Source organism: Prorops nasuta, unplaced genomic scaffold (genome assembly GCF_024137725.1).
Source record: "Prorops nasuta isolate Cenicafe-Biocafe unplaced genomic scaffold, Cenicafe_Pnas_1.2 PNAS00019, whole genome shotgun sequence".
Classification (NCBI taxonomy): domain Eukaryota; kingdom Metazoa; phylum Arthropoda; class Insecta; order Hymenoptera; family Bethylidae; genus Prorops; species Prorops nasuta.
Window position 1 is genome coordinate 2,381,652 of NW_027116816.1, and position 21,102 is coordinate 2,402,753.

General features: G+C 39.7%; 1 protein-coding gene across 1 annotated transcript; it reads left to right on the forward strand.

The window, feature by feature from the left end:
• The first annotated feature begins 15,411 nt into the window (after window positions 1-15,411).
• LOC136780521 (uncharacterized) lies at window positions 15,412-21,048 on the forward strand. Its single transcript, XM_066738937.1, has 2 exons — window positions 15,412-16,012; window positions 20,549-21,048. The coding sequence occupies exons 1-2, from the start codon at window positions 15,948-15,950 to the stop codon at window positions 20,829-20,831; spliced, it is 348 nt and encodes a 115-aa protein (XP_066595034.1). The 5' UTR covers window positions 15,412-15,947; the 3' UTR covers window positions 20,832-21,048.
• Window positions 21,049-21,102: the final 54 nt, after the last annotated feature.

Sequence of the window (21,102 nt, forward strand, 5' to 3'; positions counted from 1 at the left end):
CTGCGACGATTACTGAAAAGCTTATCGTATATAAATAAGATTATCCAGACTAGATAATGCAATATAGCAGTGATTTTCCTGTTCTATTATTTTGCATAGGCAGGCGAAGTGAATTAGAGGGTTACACGAAGAACAAATAAATATTTATAGGGGAATTTTTATAGGAGGGTTGTGCGATTGTTTAGAAAAATTGTACTTTTGTCTTCTGAATCTAGATGAGTTTAAATTTTTATGGCGAATGATTAAGACAGAAAACTAAAAGATGTGGACAAATTTAGGCAATTTGTATCGATACATGCGAGCATTCATCGAGGAACGGGCGTCGAGCAAATCGAGCTATGGCGAGCGAACAAACGCACCAGGTAGTTCTTCGTGGTCGGCCTTAATTTTGCCTTGAGCCACCATGGTTGTTCGAATGCCACCAACTCATTCGTATGGGACAGTTGAATTGCTCCTGGGGATTGGCCATCTTTTGTTTTAGAACAATAGCGGCGGAGGCACAAAAGTGACTAAGTGCCCGTAATACTCGGCATTACATACCCCTCTTGCTGCTGCTTTTACTACTGCTGCTCTCTTTTTCTACCTGCCCCCCCCCCCCCCTCCCGCTTCCACAATCTTTCATTCATTTTATCCCTGCCTCTGTCCTGTGTTATTTCTTCGACGCCACTTCCGGTTCGTCTTCAAATTCAACTGTCATAGGCAAAAACCGGTAGAACTCCTCCCTTCTAAATTATTCGCACAATTCTCTGTTTGTTGAAGACATTATTACCCTGAAATTTTATTGTGTGTATTATTTTAAGAGCTATATCGTACAGCAGAGAGAGAGAGAGAGAGGGAGTAAATTAAAATAAAAATTTGTCTGGTGCAGAGGTATAAATATAAGAACTTTTATAGTTAACGTATCAAACACATAAGATTCGTATAGAAGGGAGTTTCAAGGAACATATGACGAGTAGCAGTGATTTCACTTTGTTTGTTTTAACAGGTGGGGAGGATGAGGGTCGTGAGGTTGAAAGGGTCGGTGTGGTACGCGGCACAAGCAAGTTCAGACCGGTCGTAGAAAAGCGGAAATAGCTCGCACACTGCGGTTTCAACGTGAAATTAATGGCTCTACGTTTTTCGTTGACCGAGTGCACACGGTTAGTTAGCACCCTAGGATGGCAATTTGTAGGATTCGAGAGCGATTTTCACGATGGGGAGTCGAGCAGGAGAGTCGAGACGGGGTCGAGACGCTCGAGACAAAGTGGGTCGAAATTGATATAGCCCTACGTCCCTACGCGAGCGGCGAGCGGCGAGCTCGACCATAGCTCGACCGAGCGTGACGTATAGCCGACACCTGAAGGCTCTCTGGCGACACGAAACTAACCAGTAATAGCTACGCGGAGGGAGAATCCTTCGGGAAATTAAAAATCCCTTTAAATCGATATTTAATCAGGACTGGCCAATCTCAGTATAGTTATCCGGCTCGGGAACACTAATGTCATCGAAATGCGCACCGAGTCCCAGGATTATTTACAGATCTCTCCCCCTCTTCGCCACTTTTTTTCATTCGTCCATATTACACTTATTTGCTCTTGCCAACGTATTTGTTTGTTCCCTACACGATTCTTCCATAACACACTCGTGCGCTTTCATCAAGAAACTTTCAACAAAACCACTCATATCCTCAATATATTTTTCAGATTTTTTTTTCAAATATTGGTCAAACAGCTTTTATCGAATTCAGTTGGATAATTATTAGTCTGGCAAAAAGTTTTCACTAAAATCCCATTTCTCCGAGCGTCAAGAAAACTCGATTTTATTTCATCATTGGTTTCTATTACTTTGCTCCGCAGTGTCGTAAACCCGATATGGGAGATGCAATAACGAAGTGGAAAATCTAGTTCGATGTAAATACTGGTCTTACTCCAACAGCTTGGAGCACATGGCTTTTCTCGCATTTATCTGTTACTCTAGCATTCAATTTGCACGCAACTTTTCCATCGACGGGAAGTTTACAATTTTACTCTTGAATTAAATTAGTTTCGTTTTGTAGCGTTTTAATAATTAGTCGACGCTAAACCAATCTCAAAGTGAACTCGTCTCTTCATTGAGAATAGATCAATCAATCGATCGAGGATCCTGAAGAATATATATATATATATAGAAAGGGGAGGATAAGCTGTGCGATGCTGGAAGATCGACGTCCATCAATCTTTTGATACTTTGAATCATTTTGAGTCGCGCTTAGACGAGCCATCGATTTCTTCACGTCCAGAAAAAGAGGAAGAGGCAGAACTTGATGCGGATACCAGTGCCGAGACCCAGGAGTAGATAAATCGATGAAGACGAAGAGGTAGAAACGAGAAAGCGGAGAAAGAAATGCAAAAGAATAGAAATGGAGGGGAGTAGTGGTAGAGCAAAAGCGGTAAGTGGTCGATTAGAGAACGTCCGATCAAGCCTATTAATCTTCGATCTGTCTGATCCCACGACATGAATTATGCAATAGCCAAGTAAATGCATTGATTTCTCAGCCAGACAGGGAAATATTATTCAAATAATTCAAAGTAATGAGTCGAGAGAGTGCGCTACCTTGGCCCATTCTCCCCACCACCATGTGGATGCATCCCAGAACCGTCAACTATCTTATCGTTCGACGTTCAATTACAGCATTATCTTCGGATCCCCTAAGGTCAAGAAGCCATAAATTCACCATTTTCTTTAAAATCAATTCCGCTCCAAATGAAGCACCAAAGACTAAAAAGCTTAATCGATCCTGCACCAATATTTGCCAGATGGATAAATGACAGAGAAAATCCTTAGTTTGGCTATATGCACGAAATTTCTGGATAAAGTGTAGAATAATATTGATTGACGATTACAAAGAGACGGGCTCTTGAAAGCCTAATTGAATAATTGCAGAAAACTCTGCCGTGTGATGCACCTATACATTGCAGACGCAAAAGAATCGGTATATATCTCGGAAAAGGAATAAAAGAAATCGAAAGGCAAAAACTTTTGCATATCGGGTCTCCACGATAAATCGAGTATCCTTAGGGGTTTTCCAGGAGATTAACGGATAACTTTATCCCTTGCTTGTGTGTGCCCAAAGATGGCTCGGGAACACTTTTCTCTAATTCGATGGGAAGTTACCTCGTCCCGACTTACCAACTCACCACTCGACTTCCGGTGCAGTTAGTCGACTCTTGGTCAGCCGAAGTACTACCAAAGAGCTTCTACGATCATCCTTTGTCGATTGTCGCGACAAACGCTTCCCGATGATGTAACACGTTCAACACAATGCTCCCATTTTACAAGGTATTACCATCGTGCACGGAAACTTAATTAAAAGTCATATATCGTCAAATATACTGACGTTTGAATTTGCAATACTAGCCAAATTAAACTCGGTTTCATTTAGTAGTACATACCTTTCATAATGCACATCCAAAGTTAAACCATATCTCCTAAATTTGAAAACTATTTGGCCATGCAAAATTGAAATTCATCTAAAATATACAAGGTGTAATCTGAATAACGATCAAGTTGAAAATTATGGATACGTTACACGATACTGAGCGAAAGAGTATTTTACCCTGCTTTTACAGTTTAAATTGGGAGAAAAGAAAGGAATATGAGTATGTACATATATCTACAATGAAGGGTAAAAAGGTTTTTATGTTCAAACCGCATAAAAATGGTAAAGAATTTTGTCCGACTTCGTTGTTTAGATGGCACCTTTTATATTCACGAAGAAGCGCCTATTCTTTTGCGCTTAACTATGGATTATTTATTTATAGGTAATTGAAATATACGAAAAGTTTGTTTCCACAATCCGCTAGATACGGTATGGGTTACATTTTTTAAAGAACTGTGGAATGTTAGATGTGATGGATGCTCGTTGCTAGTTCTAAAAGGGGATAAATAAGGACATATGCGTTTATCCTACGTCCCAGTTCAATTCTAGTCTTGGCGTATGTCGTGGAGTTTGTCATCCAGTTTGCTCCAGAATACGGGTCTCATGAGTACTAAAGGCAACGTCGGAGTTCCCAGAAGTATGTCATGCATACAGCCCACACTGCGCCTCGAAAATCTCTTTCGATTCTGCTGCTTCGTAAACTTATTTTTCCTTCTCCCCCAATTCGACGCTCTTCACATTTTTAAAAAACAGGCGCAGTCACTGAATCTTTAAGCGTTACTCCACAGCAAAAACTCACTATCCATTCACAATCTTTTTTTCTTGTCTTAAATTAAATTATAATCAGACTTGTCTGTTAGTAGACTTTTACTCGTTATTTTTTGTAAAGTCTTTTATTTTTAAAAAACCGATAAATAATTGAGATCTTGAAAACTTCTTATTAACGGTTCATATTACAAAAAGAAGTTGAGGGCAGTTAATGCTGCCAAGTTGTGTGTCAGTGTGTCACAAATGTACTTCAACTTTCAAAAATGTTTAAATTTTCTTTTTTCTTCTACTTCAAGCTTTCTTCGCCTTCATAGTTACAGGGTTCTATAGCATCTTCGATATTAATGCAAACGTTCTGCAATTCATACGTTACTTTACATATGCAAAGATTACAAAGTTCCAACTGCTACATTACTACAAAGTATTTCCTCTTATAGCCTTATTTAAAAAGTCACAAAGAAAGAAATCTAAAGTAGGAAGAAGCTAGCCAAAAGTTGACAAATAATTTGTACAAGTAAATCAATATCTCCCACAAAGGCCTCAAGCACTACGCTTCAAGAGCCAAAAAGTATTAAAATAAATAAACGACAGTGAATTCGAGTTCTGGAAAGAGGTCGTTGAACAAGAATCACGAATCGCTTATACTGACCTAGCTACACTTATCAGCATAAGAATATTTGGACTAATTAGGGCCAAGAAAGATGAGTAACAAGAGATAAGAGAAAAGAAACAAGTGAGAAGGGAAGAGGAGAGAAAGAAAGTGCTTAAAGACTTTTTCTGGAAATTGGAGGAAGCTGACGCCTGGAGCAAGTCTTAAATCTTATTTTCCAAACTCCTCTCTCTGTGCTCTTTCCGCATTCCTATATTCGCCGTTAAGTAATAATACGAGGCTGGAGACATTGGCGGACTAGGCAGAATACTAAGCTTTGGAAGAGCGTTAATGTTCACCCACAGCTCAGCCTCCTTCGCACTCCCCTCTCCTTACTCACTAAGCCATTTCCATAAATCTCTTCAGCTTGGAAGAAGCCAACCTCTGCATCAGTAATATCACATTCGAACTTTTGCGACAAGCGCGCGAAATACGACTGGTTAGCAGAGGTGATATCGACGACAGTTTGTGAATTATCGCGAAAGAAAAAGTTCCCGCATTTATCGAAACTGCCTTATGAAGGCCATGGTAATGCCTTGGTAAGCGATATAAGCAGTACGAATAAAACTCGTCGTAGGAAAAAGTTACAAATATTTAAAATAGCTGATTTTGCATGAATGCTACGAGTTGCATTCATGCCATTAATTTTTATGATGCTTGGGAAAAAATTTGAGGTGAGAGGTAGTACCAGCAAGTTTATGCAACAGCTTTGGAGCAGTAACAACGGTCGGGAGTGTTAGTGGGAGGATGGAAGAGAGATGCAGATTGACGTATGGAGCGACAAAGGTAACAATGAAAACGAGATTGCATATCCTTGTCAGTGTGAGAGTGAGGAAAGAGAGAGATATGGTAGACATTCGCAAATATTTTACATAATTGATTAAAGACTCGTGCCAGTCCAATGTGTGTTTGTAGTGCCTCCCTCTCCTCCCTCCCTCCTCTTTTCCTGTATATATAAGCCATTACGAGAGGACATTGCAGAATGTCTGAGGGTTAAGGCTCTCCCACACTGATAATTTATCAACGAAATCGCCACAACGCAATTTCTACTTGCTAGGTGGAAACTTTTCTCAACGAACCTGCCAGAATTTTAATGCCCCTAATTCTTAATTTAATTAATGCTATCTGCTTTTTTAACATTAAATACCATTTTTCTGCAACACTCCAAAGCAAATGTATTTCTTCTTTTGCACCTGCAATTTACTAATTGGGATATTGTTTTCGAATAGATTGTGAAGTGGCCAATTGTCTGGATGAGACTTGCTGACGTTACACAAATAAATATTTAGGGCTATCCTTCACTCTCTCGATACCGTATTCCATCCTTTTAAATAATTTATTCTGATTTATTGTATTTTCCCATTTTCTATTTGCAGCAGTTTCAGATTTGCTCCCATTCTGCCTATTATTAAAGAATAGTAGGACAAACAAGCGTTGTAATCAGACCGGATTCCTACCATGAGAAAGGTTTGAAATTAACATCTATTTTCCATAATAAAAGGCTACGCTACTAGTACCAATATCTCTCTCTCACTCTCTCTCTCTCATTAATAATTATTTATCTCTTTATATTTAAGTACTGTCTTTCTATCTTTTTCTTTTCTTTACTTGCTTTTTCTCAACAATATGTAGTTAAAATTAAAAACATCATTACTGATACACCCTGTGTAAGAGGCCCAAACAAAGCCATCGGGAGGCTTTATTGATGGACAGAAGAGCCAATATTAAGATTAGCAGCCTGATGATGTAGTCCCCTGATTTGATTCTAGGTACATAGCGACTATTGCTACAGATCGTGGTCTTCAACTAATACTAATGCAGTTTCTGGATCGAGATAGGGAGAATTGAAAGAGTAGGTCGAGGAAGAGAAACAGAATAAGAAGATATCCGTTGAAATCGCAAGCATCGTTAAGCTACTAATGCCAAGAAATTACTTCATTAATGATTGCAAAACTTTTTCATGGTGTGTAAAGGAATGAATGCAGAAACAATGATAATTAGACCAACGAGTTGAACGAGCGCCAAAGATATCCGGTATCGATAATATGCCGCTACCGCTGAATTCCGTAATATTGTGAGTCATGGAAGTCATGGCCATCGAGGAGAACAAGCGAGGAAATAAAAAATCGTTAGAAAAGGATAACACGAAATCTGGAGTCCTCGTGATCCTCCACTAGCTCGATCAATTGACGAAGCCAATAATTAAAAAGTATGGATTTCGCCTATCGTTTTGTTATCGAGACATTACCGCGTCTTCCAGTTTGGACCTCCAAAACTTCCAGACCTAAAAATATAGTAAAATCTTATACCGGTGATCACTTTCGATATCGATAGAAAGAGAGGTAATGGATTGGAAGGACCCGATTCCTGAAAAGGATGACTTGCGGCGAGAGCTACAGCTTTTCTGCCAATTTTGAGGAAAGCTCCCACCGATTCCGAGAACTTCGTGACTCATAAGAATAAAACAAAGATCTGTGAGTGTTCTTCTCAGGTCGATCGCCAAAAACTATTAGAGCCTTACATTTTATTTTGTATCGTATATCGCACCAGTCTTATGTCTTATATCTTTTCTATTTTTTTTTATGATTTCTGCTTTCTTATCAATAACCGTATTAATCCGGCAATATAACGTACCGTGTCTCGAATAGTTTTATAGGGTCACGATTATATGATTAGAATTATCTAATAGAGTAATTGGGTTAAGTATCGTTTGGCGGTATCGCGCATCAACGCAGCGTAGTTTCGCTGGTTTACATAATTATCGTTTTATTAGAGGTTTTAGGGGTTAGAGCCTTAGTTTTGCGTCTTTAAGTCGATGTGCTGTTGTGGAAAGTTAAAGGCTACCGTGCCTTACTCTTCTCAAACATGTTTGGGTTCCAGCATTCTAGTGTTTGAATAGTGTATCATATCGTATCGTGTTGTATCTTTGCATTTTGTTCTGATAATTTTATATAGTCCGCCAAATTAATTCATCGCTTATGTTTCCGTAGTAATTGAGTTTTGTATGATTTCTTGTATTTTCTGATAGTTACAGTCCAGTTTCCCGATATCGTAATTCTTCCATTTTCAACTGTAACTCCAGGTAATTGCCTATTATTGTATCTAGCGAATTTACCGATCTCGTGGCGATTTAAAATTAAGGTTTTCTATTATATGCCCTAAGAGCTCTTTAGTTAATTGTATCGTTTCCCATTTGTAACAGAATATATATTTTAGTACGCGGAGAAATATTGTACACTATTTTTCAGCTCATTAATAGTTATTCGTGATGTCAATAAATTATTTTATTAATATTTTGAATATTTCACTATTTATTAAGTTATTCATAATATCAATAAATTTAATTTATTGACACCACCAATAATTGTTAATAGGCTACAAAATAATGTACCATTTCTCTCAGTATATTGGTTAATTTTGAATTTTATTTCGAATATCGTTCTTTTGTGGTTTTATCGAACTATCGTTATTTATCGTATCACGAATTCAATCACCTATTTCCTTGCCCCACTCCATTTTCCAGCTAGGGTCATAGGTAGACCGGCCATTGAGTCTATTTTTGAGTATTTTCAGATATCATGTTTTATTAAATTTCAGAATTTTGTGTTTTGTCTCGAAACAATCTAAAAAATATCTGACGTCCAACGACATTATCGTTGTCGATGAGTTATTTGGAGTTTTATATTTAAGTTTTGTGATTTTCTTGTCGTATCGTTATTTTAGCAAATGTAGTATCGAGACATCCCTTGTATTGGCATTATATATGATGTTCGTACATGGCGGATTTGCCGTGTAACAAAAGTCTAAAAAAAATGTCTTATTTTTTCGAAAAAACGATTAATTTTTAGAAATGAAATCGGATTTAGGTATAAAAAGGAAATTATTCTGAAGATACGTTTTTTCCTCTAACCTCTATGAATATGCACCCTCAGGCAACCTTTTGGCACATCAAGGAAGGACGTATGTCTGGAGGTACGTGAGGAAAACGTGTAAGAAAATATGCATGTTCAGACCTGATACCATGTCGCATGCAAGATGTGAAACGATAAAAACTGCATTTTCGGCCTCCCGTAGGACACGGCCACCCACGCGAAACATCGCTTGATACGGAATCGATAGTTTTCTCTTTGCTGGTATCTCGTTGTTTTATTGTTCTTCTGAAAGCTTATCGTATCCTTTTCCATACTTCCATATTCTCTTTTAAGATACTTACTCCATATAGTTTATATTTCTACATTTGCCAATGTTACCTCTCATATTTTCTTCGTAAATCCATCCTTCTTACTAAAATAATGTACTTCATAATCCTATCTTTACTATCACTCAATTAATAATTCAACAAAATTTAAGTATAAACATCGTACAAATCGTGTTCCCTATAATACATTTTTCTACTTTCTCAGTTAAATTTATTTGCAGTGTTGATAATTGTTTTTTTTTCCTTATTTGTGAAGTAAGCATAAATTGGATGAATTGGGAAAAGATTTCACGGAGCATTAATCGTTTTGTCGACTCTATTTATATGTGACATTTTCAATTCTCAATGCATCAGAATACAAATATCGTGATTTTCCATTAAAACCGTTGATTGTTGGGCATTCCCCACTTGTTGACACTTGATCGAGCGATTGGCGCATCTACAAATTAACTTCCTCGCGCGGTAGAGCAATTAATCGATGTGAACTCGAATAGTTCTGGATGACAGGTGCTACGTCGGAAATCGGATGACACTACGCCTAATGGCACTATTGACCCGAAGACTCGAAGATATTGAATCTTAATTATTCCCATTTAGTCTTTTAATGTAATTATTTTATAGTATGCCATATACAGAGACCAGTAGATAAAATGCTCCAGCTTCTAAAAATGACAAAATCACGATGGCGAATAATAACCATGGTATTGATCGAAGATAGAAAGCTGGGAACGATTAAGTGAGTGACGGTCTCTCTCTTTCACTGACAAATGAATTCAGTAAAGAAGAGTGGAAGGGTAATAGAAGCAAGAGAGAGAGAGAGAGAGAGAGAGATCGCGATCATGATCACTTGATCGTTTTTCTCTTTCTATTTTCGACCAATAACAAGCTTATTGTCCCCTAACGCGATTTTAACACTCTTAGGCGCTAAGGCATTTTACCTGACGAACCAGTAACTTGATGAAATCACGTTCCAGAAATAATGCATTTTTCCTTTCCCCCTAGTACCTCCAACGTCCCCAAAGTATGCATGTGATTGTATGTTTGATTTTTTATTAACCTTGTGTCATTGATCAATGTATTCTTTTTGGTTAGAGATATTGTAACTGCCACCCACGAAAGGAGAATGCCTAATTTGGAAAAAGATTGAGCTTGTCTGTGGGAATGAGTAGGTATAAGGTGAATACATATGCTACAATAAGTGTAAATATATCGATATCGATCGTATAGCACAACGTGCTGGAAGTTAGTATTCTAGCAGAACAATCTCTAATACCACCATGCTCGCCTACTTGCATTATATGCAGAACCAACTAGAGACAATTAACTCATTTTAGAGCATTAGAATAGTATGTGGAAGTGATGTTAGATTAGTTAATGGAAAACAAAACAATCCAAATTTCGAATAAAGGTATGTTGATGTTACTATGGATATGAAAAATTTAGCTTATATATTAGGAATCTTTTCTAGTATATAGGATTTAGTAGTAATAAACCCAGACACAGAAGTTTATGCAATTAATGCAGATCAGTTAACATTACCAGTACTTCGTAGTGTATTAACTGGATTAACAACTATTGAAGGAACGAGACAAAACTTTATTCTGGAGTTGATCCGAACAGATCGTCGGTCGTCGTTGGGCACTATTTTTTTAAGGAGTCGGTCGAGTCGTCGAGGAAAAGACTCAAGGAGTCGTCATCCTGCGAGTCCCCTGCCTCGACCAAAGTGTCGAAGAATAGTATTGGTGAAGTGCCGAGGGAAGTGGGGAATCAGCGGTGAAGTGTTCGATGTCGTTCCCTTCCCTCTCCCTTATTTTCCTCTTTCTTTCCTCTTTTTACCCTCTTCCCCTTGTTATCCCACCTCTCCCATCCCCCGAGGCGAACAATTTTACACCAATATTATAATCGCGAGGTGTATAAAAAGTATACGTGAGCATCGTAGTAGAAGCCCCATTCTTTTCTGGTTAGTGTGTAGATACATCCCCTTTTAGTTGAATAAATTGTGATTTTCCCAGGATTTTGCTTTATTTCATTTGAACTCCGATCACTGGTTACAATATAGATATATTTATTTGAACCCCAGCATGCAGCACTCTATCCACCTCTTTGGCTACATCTCCCAACACCTCCGAATGAATAGCCTCGTAACTGGCCATCTGCAACGCGCAAAATAATTTCATTCTCGCTTTATGAAAACACTGATGAGAGAGAAACTGTTGGAAGCTAAGTTTTAACGAACCGGCGACAGCTTGTTACCAGAACTTTGTCCCTCATTCGTAAGAGCGTGGAAATAGTTTTTACAAACACAAAAACATATATAAAACTGAGAGATCGAGCTGCCAGTCGAAGAGAAATATAGCTCGGCCATACATCATACGGAATAGATATATAATATTATATGTGCGCAACACTAGACTTTAGGAATCCTGATGCACTCGATATAATAAAACTTTTTTCTTAATGTATTTTATTTATCCGAAACAAATCCAGAGATATAGAGAGAAAAGGTGTGTAACTATAGAATTCCAATTAAGGTTCAAAGTTCAAGGCAATCTCGTAGTTTGAAACGAGTCGCCGAAACGCAAATCCAAGTGAATAGTGGTCTGGCGTTTTTGAAGTTTCGCTTTCTTAATGATTTTTTCCCCCCTTTGCTCGCTTCCAACGCTAGCGTTCCTGGGAGTGAACTCTGAGGGAAATTACTGGCTGTCTCGATAAATATTAACTCGGTTGACAGAAAGGAAGGAACAGATCGTGGATTCTAGCGTGGAATTCAGCGGTCCAGGTTGGAAGTTCATCGGTGGTTCATCCAGCATGCCACGTTCGTTCTCTCTTTGCGCCTTCTGCCGCTTCTCTGTATATATATCTGTTGATCCGACGGTGTGCATCGTCCACTGGCCAAAGCTTCTTCCCTGGCGCATTCAACTGGAAGGGATGCCCGTCGCCCGATTCCATCCCCTTGCTCACACAACGAGACCTATTTATTCAAGCTAAGTGGCTCCTCAGCTTGGTGTATGCATACTGTGACCGCGCGCGGAAGTCGGCAAAGTTTGTTATCACCCGTCGGTTACTAGGCTTACCGCATAAAGCTGGCAAAATGGATCCACCGTCTACGGCTGATGTCCTCAAATAACATTGCGCCACTCATGTAAGATAGAAGCACGATAGCGAGAGAGCTCGTGCAATTTGCCAAAACGACGCAAAGTAAACCTAATTAAACTTATCATTATCTCAATAATATATATATATATATATATAGCATCTCCATATTTCTCCTTTATTAAAATTAAGAGTTATTCTTAAAATAGTCTGCAGTCTTCTTAATTCTCACGAGGAACATTTCTTCTTGAGTATTTTCGTATATAACTTTGATAAACATAAATAACACTAAGAGCGATGACTTCAATGGTGGAATATATTCCGAAACTTGTGCAAATGAGCTTACGCGCTATCCATTTTACGCTTCGCTCCATTGGCTGGTAGATTTACTTTAGTTTTGGATTAATTTAAGCTTTTTCTTGATCAACTTTTCCCTTGTCCGCCTTAAGTAATAAATAATATTCCACGAGAAAGATCCCCCGCGGTTGCTCATTTCGCGTCACTGATTTTTATATCAGGCATTTTTTATTTGGTGCTAAATCACGCAGTCACCCCTGTTTCATGTTAATTTTATTTTCTCCGTTGACCGCTTCTAGCAGAGCTCGAGCAGCAAAAATAAATGAACCGATGAATTATTCACTGTAGGATAACCATAATTTTAACTCGAAGCAATTGTATGCATTATAAAAATCTTCCTAGGATTTTTCATCTGCAAACTATTCCGCTGCACGATTTATAAAGGTTGTATTCCCGAAACCTCGGGCAAATGAAAAGTAATCCAATTAGTGTTAAAAAAAAACAATCAATTTCTGCTTCTGTTTCAATAGAGTAGGTGCAAATATTTGTAAGCCGGTTAAAATTTCAGATAATTACAAGCTTCGCAAATGCATGACGGCGGTTACGCTTTTTTTACTTTGGTCGTTTTAATTGAAGCGTTATATATACCTATATATGTATGTATAAGCGTAAAGAGCGGAATTTGAAAGATTTCTATGTTGGTACGCACACTGCAGGTTTCATCGAGAATATATAATATATTTTAAGATCGGCGCTTTAATCTTTATTTTACAGCAATTTCTTGTGAATTAGACCATACGAAAATAGCTTTTTTAATCCTATGAATCTTGTTCCTTGACGCAACAATCTTTGGTCTTGCACTACCGCGACGGCGATTATCGTTACCGTTACCATACAAACATAACGACCACTTATATCAATTTCAGTTTGCGACAGGCAGCACCAAGGTGGAGCTGAGAATTTTCTGAAAAGCTATTTCTGAAGCAATAAGCGAGAAAGGAATATCATGTACGGATATTTGCGTGGACTCGAGCATAATCCGCGAAAGCGTGAAATCCTTTACCGAAAAATCTTCAAAATAGACTTACATTAGTCACGCACAACCACTATAAGGAACTGTATAAGTAGTCATAAGTATATATAAAGTTACACGACCAGAAACTTTTCCACAATGTCTTTTGACGAACTAATTTCGAGTTATACTACTGTACGTAGATTTTGACAAGTCTTTGCGAACAAAACATGAAACCGAATCCGATTGATTCAAGTCGAGCTCTCTCAAGCTCTCGGACAATTAATTAGTCCAAGGAATAATGCACGGTTCTAGTTGTAGTACAACTAAATTTACGTGACTTCGGGTCACGTACAAGCTACGGTGCACGTGCACCAACACAACAATGAGATTATCAACCGGACGTATTTAGAGACGCCGGTTTTCCAACTCCTAGCAGAGCCGGGACACGTTCGAACGTGGTTCGACCGGCAACCATCTAAAAGGAAGTTTTCCAAATCGAGGCCAGCTCAGTAAAGAGAACGACAATTCTCGTGTTAATCGTTGTTGCACAGCGCAAACGTGCGTTGAAAGAGCATTGTTCAAATTAATTGTATAACCAACCATTTTTTCTTTTATTTCTCTATCTTACCTCCTTATTAAATTAACCATCAGCCAAGAGGATTATTCAACTGTCCACCAAGTAACTTCACTTCGTATCATGTGCAATCGATCTCTTACCAAGAAATTCAACATTCTATATCTTCTTTTGGAATTAGGTATTGATGTTTGGAAGACTCACAGCTTGCAATATATATATACTATCGACTTATCTCTCTAGCTAATAATTTTATTATTATTAATTCCTTCCTATTTTTGAAAATGAGATTCGAACAACGAGTCGTGTCAACTCGTGTATGATTTTCTCAACTAAATTGGAAAGCCGCATCACCCGTGACAAAGTGATGGAAATTGTAATCACCTTCGAGGTTCAATTCAGAAGTGTCCTCTATGTGAATAAATGCATTTGCATATTCGACACCATTCAGTTTGATTCAGCAGACGTTTCTACGCAGCTAGAATCGAATTTTTGATGGCAATGCTCGTGTTACTCGTTTCATATATTGAATATTCGGATAGGACTGTAACGTATAAAACGCTTACCAAAGAACGAAGAGTAACCGTTCTGAACGGACCAGAAAATTGCCATGATAACAATAATTCAAATAACATGTCAAGTATATCAAAATGAACGACAAGAAATGATTGACTGACGCTCATCGACAATCGTCGATTGTTTCAATTCACTTACATATGTGTATATATAACGAGGAATAACGACGGAAATTCTTCGACATATTTAAACGAATAAATTTCGTGAAATTCACATTAATCGTTCGAGCAAGATGTTGCGAGTGTTGAAAGAATGTTTTGTGTTTTTTAGTCAGGAGGGGGGGAGGGGGGGGGGTGGTAAGAAAGGTTATGGTGGATCTTTGAGAAGGAACAAATAAAAATTTGCATGCCCTGGGTAGAGCGAGACTCGAGGGAGTAAAAGTAGTCGCTTGGGTTGTCATCCATTCCTGTTTGTGCAAATTGTGATTGAAAAGGTCGTGGCGCGTGGCTCGCGGGAAGCGGAAAAGCGGAAAAGCGGAAAAGCGAAAAAGTTAGAAAGCAGGCAAAGCAGGCAAGTGGAGAATGACGGAAGGTTGGCGCGAGATGCTGGCGAGAGGTGGGAGCCAGGATCCAGGAAAGAAGAGAGCGAAGAGAGAGCCCAACGTCCGAAACGTGTTTCGTCTTTGATTGTGTGTGTGAGTAGCATCGGCGCGGTTATCGTCGTCGGTTCGGTCGCGTCGCGTCGCGTCGCGTGGTAGCGCGTGCATGTGTACACACCTGCCGGTGGCTCGAGTGCGCCTGCGCCCAGGTGCGCCACGGCGAGAGCGCTTGAAACGGAGCACCGCCGTCGGTCGACTCGACCGACACGGGCTTTCCTCCACTTTCGTAGTCGGCATCGGCCACTCGCGACGTCAACTCTCCATCGCCGGGTATCGCTCTCCACGCGTCTTACCAGAAAACCCCTCGTAAATCGACCCGACAAATCATTTTCCAACCATACGCACAGAGCCGCGAAACTCCGTCAAAGCAGCAGCGCACGAGGCTGTAATGACAAATTTTTAATACGAATGGGAAACGACTGTATTTTTCTAATCAATTACCAAGGCGCTAAATTTTCAAGGAATATTTGCCAAATATTGAACAAAACATAAGCCATGCTCAAGTATCCATTGTGCGGTCCTGCAATAGTGAATCGACGTCCCTAATCGGATCAATGGATCCAATGCCAGTAAGAGTTTTAGTTAATTGCAGCTGGTTGGTCACTATGGAATTCGGCGGCTAACTGTGTTAGGACGTACATCGCGTAGTGTTTACTTACGAGAGTTTCGGTCAACCGTGGCCAATTCCCTCTGCTCCGCTAGATCCGCTGGATTCTGGATCTGTGCATTTGTGCGCATGCTCGATAGATCATCGCACCTGAGTTTCTTTATCGACTGTTTCTATGATACCCAATCATGCAACTGTGAACGATAACCATTATTCTGCTAAAAGGATACAAATTTTGAGGTACGATTTGGGAGAATTATGTGCTGATTTTTCAGTAATTTCATTTATTTCCATTCGTAATTTGTTTGTATGGTTTGTTTGCCCGTTGTATAGTGACTGTACAAAAAGTGATGAATTTATGCAGTTGTTGAAGTGTGTTGTGGAGTGGATCATGGATACGTAGCTTTGCGAAAGCGGAGCTCACACGCTTAATACGTTCTGGTTTTACGCTTTTATTTGGATTTCCTGACATTAAATGGTTAATTATTAATTGAAACATAAATATCAACTTTGCTATATCATTTTCAATATTTGCAGATTTGTATAGGTAAGAGAGTATATGTATAAATAATTTATACAGTTTCGTTATAACGTACGCATGTGTCACGCAAAATGCGATGATCCCGTGTCACTTTGATCGATACATTTTCAGTTAAAAGCTACTCCGGGGCTGAAAAATATGAACGCGTATTTTGAATTTGAGCGATAGTTAACTGCGTTTATCCATGGATTTTTGCATTGCGCGATAGGGCGTCATAGAAAGTGGGATAGATCATCCGTGTAATATAAAAAACTTTCCTCCGAGAGCATAATTGAGTTAATGATTAAAAAGGGATCAGATATGGCTGTCCTTTTCATACAAAATTTATTCAAAGTGGTGCCTCTCGCGTCAGTAATCTCCAATCGATTCACGGTACATACAGAATTACCCTGCCAATACGCATTCAACTGTATATGGGGATGCAGCTGTTTGAATAGCGAAGTTAATTAATGCTCTACCCAGATTACTTTTAATTTTTGTTCCGTATTTTATAGAGACTTTATGCTCTCGGTCGATATTTTGAAAAATTACTTTCAATTCTAGGAAATTTATAGCAATTGCCAATTGTTTCCACCAATTTATGTTTAGCCCATTGACTCGCTATTCTGGGATTTAATATTTGATAAAGCAAAGAAGAGCCATCGCGCGCATGCCATTGTACAGCTATTTCTGGGAGCCCGAAAAATTCCAAGTTATCTATACATATATTCGTATCTATAGCTACATGCATCGATACGTGTAACCGTGGGAAATGAGGATGTACAGGCTGGACTAAAAATATTTACCAATTTCCTCTTCCTAATCGTGCAACTTTGAAACGTTTGTGGAATTTATTCCATTCGTGTGCAAATCTTCCTCTACTTTAAGTGGTCGAATAATAACCACCTGCCACATAGCGATATCTAAAAGCGATCGGGAGCTTTGTGATTTTTGCTGAAGACTGTTTGCTGGAAATGAACGTGCAGCAGTAATAACATAGGCCACGCGTGTGTGTTGTTGATCGAGTAATAAAGAAATAAAGAAGTGTACGGTACATGCAAGAATAAAAAAACAATAGAAGAAATGAATAATTGGCGAAGGGTGCGATGGTTCGTGCAACGACTGCGCTGCTATTGGGCCAAAACTCAATTTCCACACACTCGTATACAAAGAGAGAGAGAGAGAGAGAGAAAGCCGATAACCGCGGCCGGAAGGACATTCTCGATTGCCCCAATCGCAAAGTCCCTCTTTTTCAAGGTCTCCGCACCGTCAAGCACATTGGCAATCTTCAACTATGCTTCCACTCCAACAAATCACGCTCAATTTTTTTCTCCCCTGATTTTATTTATAGCCAGAATAAAAGCCATTTCTCCGCATTTTACCATTATTTCAGCAATTCTTCTTCATGTCCATACCTCCCTGTACCTACTATCTGCCCATTCCTCATCTATTTTTCAATCAATGTAAAAAATGCGTAGTCAATTTTATCGCACGCATGAGAAAACAGTAATTAAAGCGACGCGTGCATATAAACAGGAATGCTATTAAATGAAAAACGGGCAGAATTGATAATCGACGGAGAAGAAAGAAATCGTTATTTACACTTTTGCCGAAAGTTACTTTGCTCCATTTGACTTATTATTTTTAGCCCCCGCTTCCCGTTAGTCTCTATCCAATTGTTGGAGTTGTATATTTGACAAAAAAAAAGACGCCAACCGTTTGGCCTTACACGCGGAATAAACTGTAAAGCTGTAAAGTTTTTTGGTTGTCGCATCGGGGGTGACGATATTGGTCGAAAGAATTTTTGTCGTCACGGAATATTTTCGTTGCAGCGACGACTGAATCAAACGCGTCCGTCAGAAGCAGGCTAAACTGCAAAAGCATTCATGCAGAACACGTCCGAATGAAAATATTTGAGGAGAGAGTCAAGTATTCTTGCGAAACTTGTCACTGATTTTCTTGTTAAATCTTACATACACTCCATAAATTCGAGATCACCGAGTGTTTGCGCGAGCTATTATTAAATCCGGATTAATTGGCACTGTGTAAATTTACAATAACGCTCTACGGATATAGGATCTCGTTAAATTTCTATTCGTGCCGGATTTCTTACTCTGAGAATCATAGCACTATATATATATAAAGCGTAGAAAAATAAATCAATGGCTAAAAATTAATGAAGCCAGAGTGCCGATTGCTGTTCGACAGTTTTTATACAAAACATCCTTATTATAAAGGGAAGAATTTCCCTTTGGGGAAGCTGCTCTTAAGACGGAAACGTGATAAGATTAATTAATCGTAAATTAATACGCGAGAATATTGCCAGCGATTTATGCAAAATTTGCATAAGCTGATGAATCCAAATTAAACGTGAGATTACGCAAACTTCCAAAGCCGTAAAAGCCTGATATCGTTACATCATAATTTCAATTAGCCGGTGTATAAGAAAGCGGCGTAAAATTAATTAGTCACCATTTAATATACAGTTTATGATGTGCAAGCAGAGCGATGCGCACAGTGCAAAAACAAGACAGTGTATTCGGAAGCGCGAAAGAAACTTGTATTATTATCGGTATTTGTCGCGAATATCAACTGGCGGGTTTCTTTCGTTGCATATGCATGACTCACGCGTATTCCCGCATCGGCAAAAAGCTCCATTATCTTGGAACCACATCGGTAACAGCTGTCTCGCGTTTGAAACTTCCTGCTCGTGCCACCACCCCCAGCAACCCCACTGCCGCGCCACACGCACCTTGGCAAACGCGAATTTTGCCATGCTGCACAACTCGATAAGTGTAGCTATATACATAAATGCTGAAGCAGAAGCAACGAGTGCTGCACCCGCTTTAAAAATCGACGCGTCCCCTTTTTCACGCCCATCCGCATCCCTCCCCTCTATATATGTGTGTGTGTATAGAGGGTAAACTGGCAACAAGTTGCATTTAAAATCCGCGAGCCATCCCGAGACGAGCTGCTAAGGACTTTGAAAGAGATCTTTTAGCTTATTCCCCCCCCCCCCCCTCCCCATACTCTTCCGACTGACCGGTAGACTTTATGGCAACTACTGTGCAGCGCACGATGCTCCTGAAAGTAGCCTCTCTTTCCCCCGGAAGCCATTCGCATGATTGCCCCTTATAGGTACCGCTATAGAGAATCCCTGTATATAGTACGCTCGAAGGAAAAGACGATTGACTGATGCGAGAGTCGCGGAACTGCATTGAGAGATTCCGAGCGCGCGTCCCCGCGACTAATTCGATTAATTTATTAACGGTGTTACACGCAGCTGCCTTCAGCCTGTTCCGCTTCGTGGAGACACGTAGTCGTTTCGCTCATGATACCCCAAAGCTGCTCCCGCGCGCGCGCGCCCAACTTAAAACTTTGCACGAGAATGACGGATCCTAAAGTTGATAGAACGAAGCGCCTTGCTCTCTGACGTTATAAGAACTTTTCTCCCGTCAGACTCATCACGTATTAATTTTGATTATACGCCACTTCTCCCATAGTTCCTCTCCTAATAGCTCGTGAGGAAAACTTTTAAGTGAATCGCTCAAATCAAACGTATCGTGATAAATTAAGACTTATCGCAAATTGAATGTAAATTGTCTGCGTATTACAGTTTTTACAAAATTCATTCGTCTCGCGCGTTATCCCGCTACTTTCCTACTTTGCAATTTAATTGTTTCTCCAACTTTCCCTTTATTTGCATAAAGACGTTATAATTCTCGAGAGGAAGGAGCTCTCTTTCGGCTCTATTGTCATCGTAAGATTAGGAAAATTAATTTCGTTGTTGAAAAGAGGACTACGCGGCAGCTGCTTGATGGACAGGTCGGGGGCGTCGATGGACCTTGCACGCTTGTTCGAATCGTTAAGAGATTAATTCGTTAACTGCCCGACGAGTTTAACGCCAGGAAAGAATTCGCGTGAAAGCTGTTATTGCTCTCGTAAAACACGGATAAGCCGTCTTTTTAGATGTTTCGCTGGATTGCACGTGCAGCTGCTCGACGCTCGATCGTGGCAGCTTGCTTTAACTACAACGACGAGTGTATCGCGAATCACTGATTAAAACTTCCATGTACCTTATTATACCTCTCCACTGCGACTATAACTATTAAACGCTTTATATATACATAGTTTATATATATAGTATAATATTCGTCTTTCTCAAATGCTTTAATATTTGCAGCGTTATAATTGTTACGCCTCAATAAGATAAATTCTGAATAACGTTTGTTTATACACGTTGATATTTCTTACAGAGTGGGCCAAGCAGAGTCAAGAATCGATAGGGTGTATTTAAGAGGAACGATCCGATACCGTCGCTGTGGCTCGATTGTTGCTAAACGGCGACGTCACAGCGAGCTGCAACAGCAACAGCAACAGCAACAGCAACAGCAGCAGCAGCAGCAGCAGCACTGCTGTAAGGGCGAGGCGAACAGGTCGTTGCGGATGCACTCGCATGGCGACAAGTTATCTTTAAACGAGGCGACGTATCGGACGATCCTGTGTATCGGGTCTGGTGGTGCGAGGAAAACACAATAGCTGCAGAGTGCGATCATTAAATTTAATTGACAGTGGAATAACGAAGAGCGGGGCCGACAATTAAGACTCGTAACTAGAGAGCCGCGTGCGCGTATATCTGTTTGGCCAAGTTTTAAAAGGTATACGCGCATCGGTTTCCCGTTATTCCGGGCGTTTCATTTTATCGACGATGCTCCGCGATTGTGAATGATTGACGGAGAGCGAAATAAGAGCAAAGGAAAAGGGGCAAAAAGGGGCGAGGGGTGGGGGAGGGGATTGGGGAAAGCAGAAA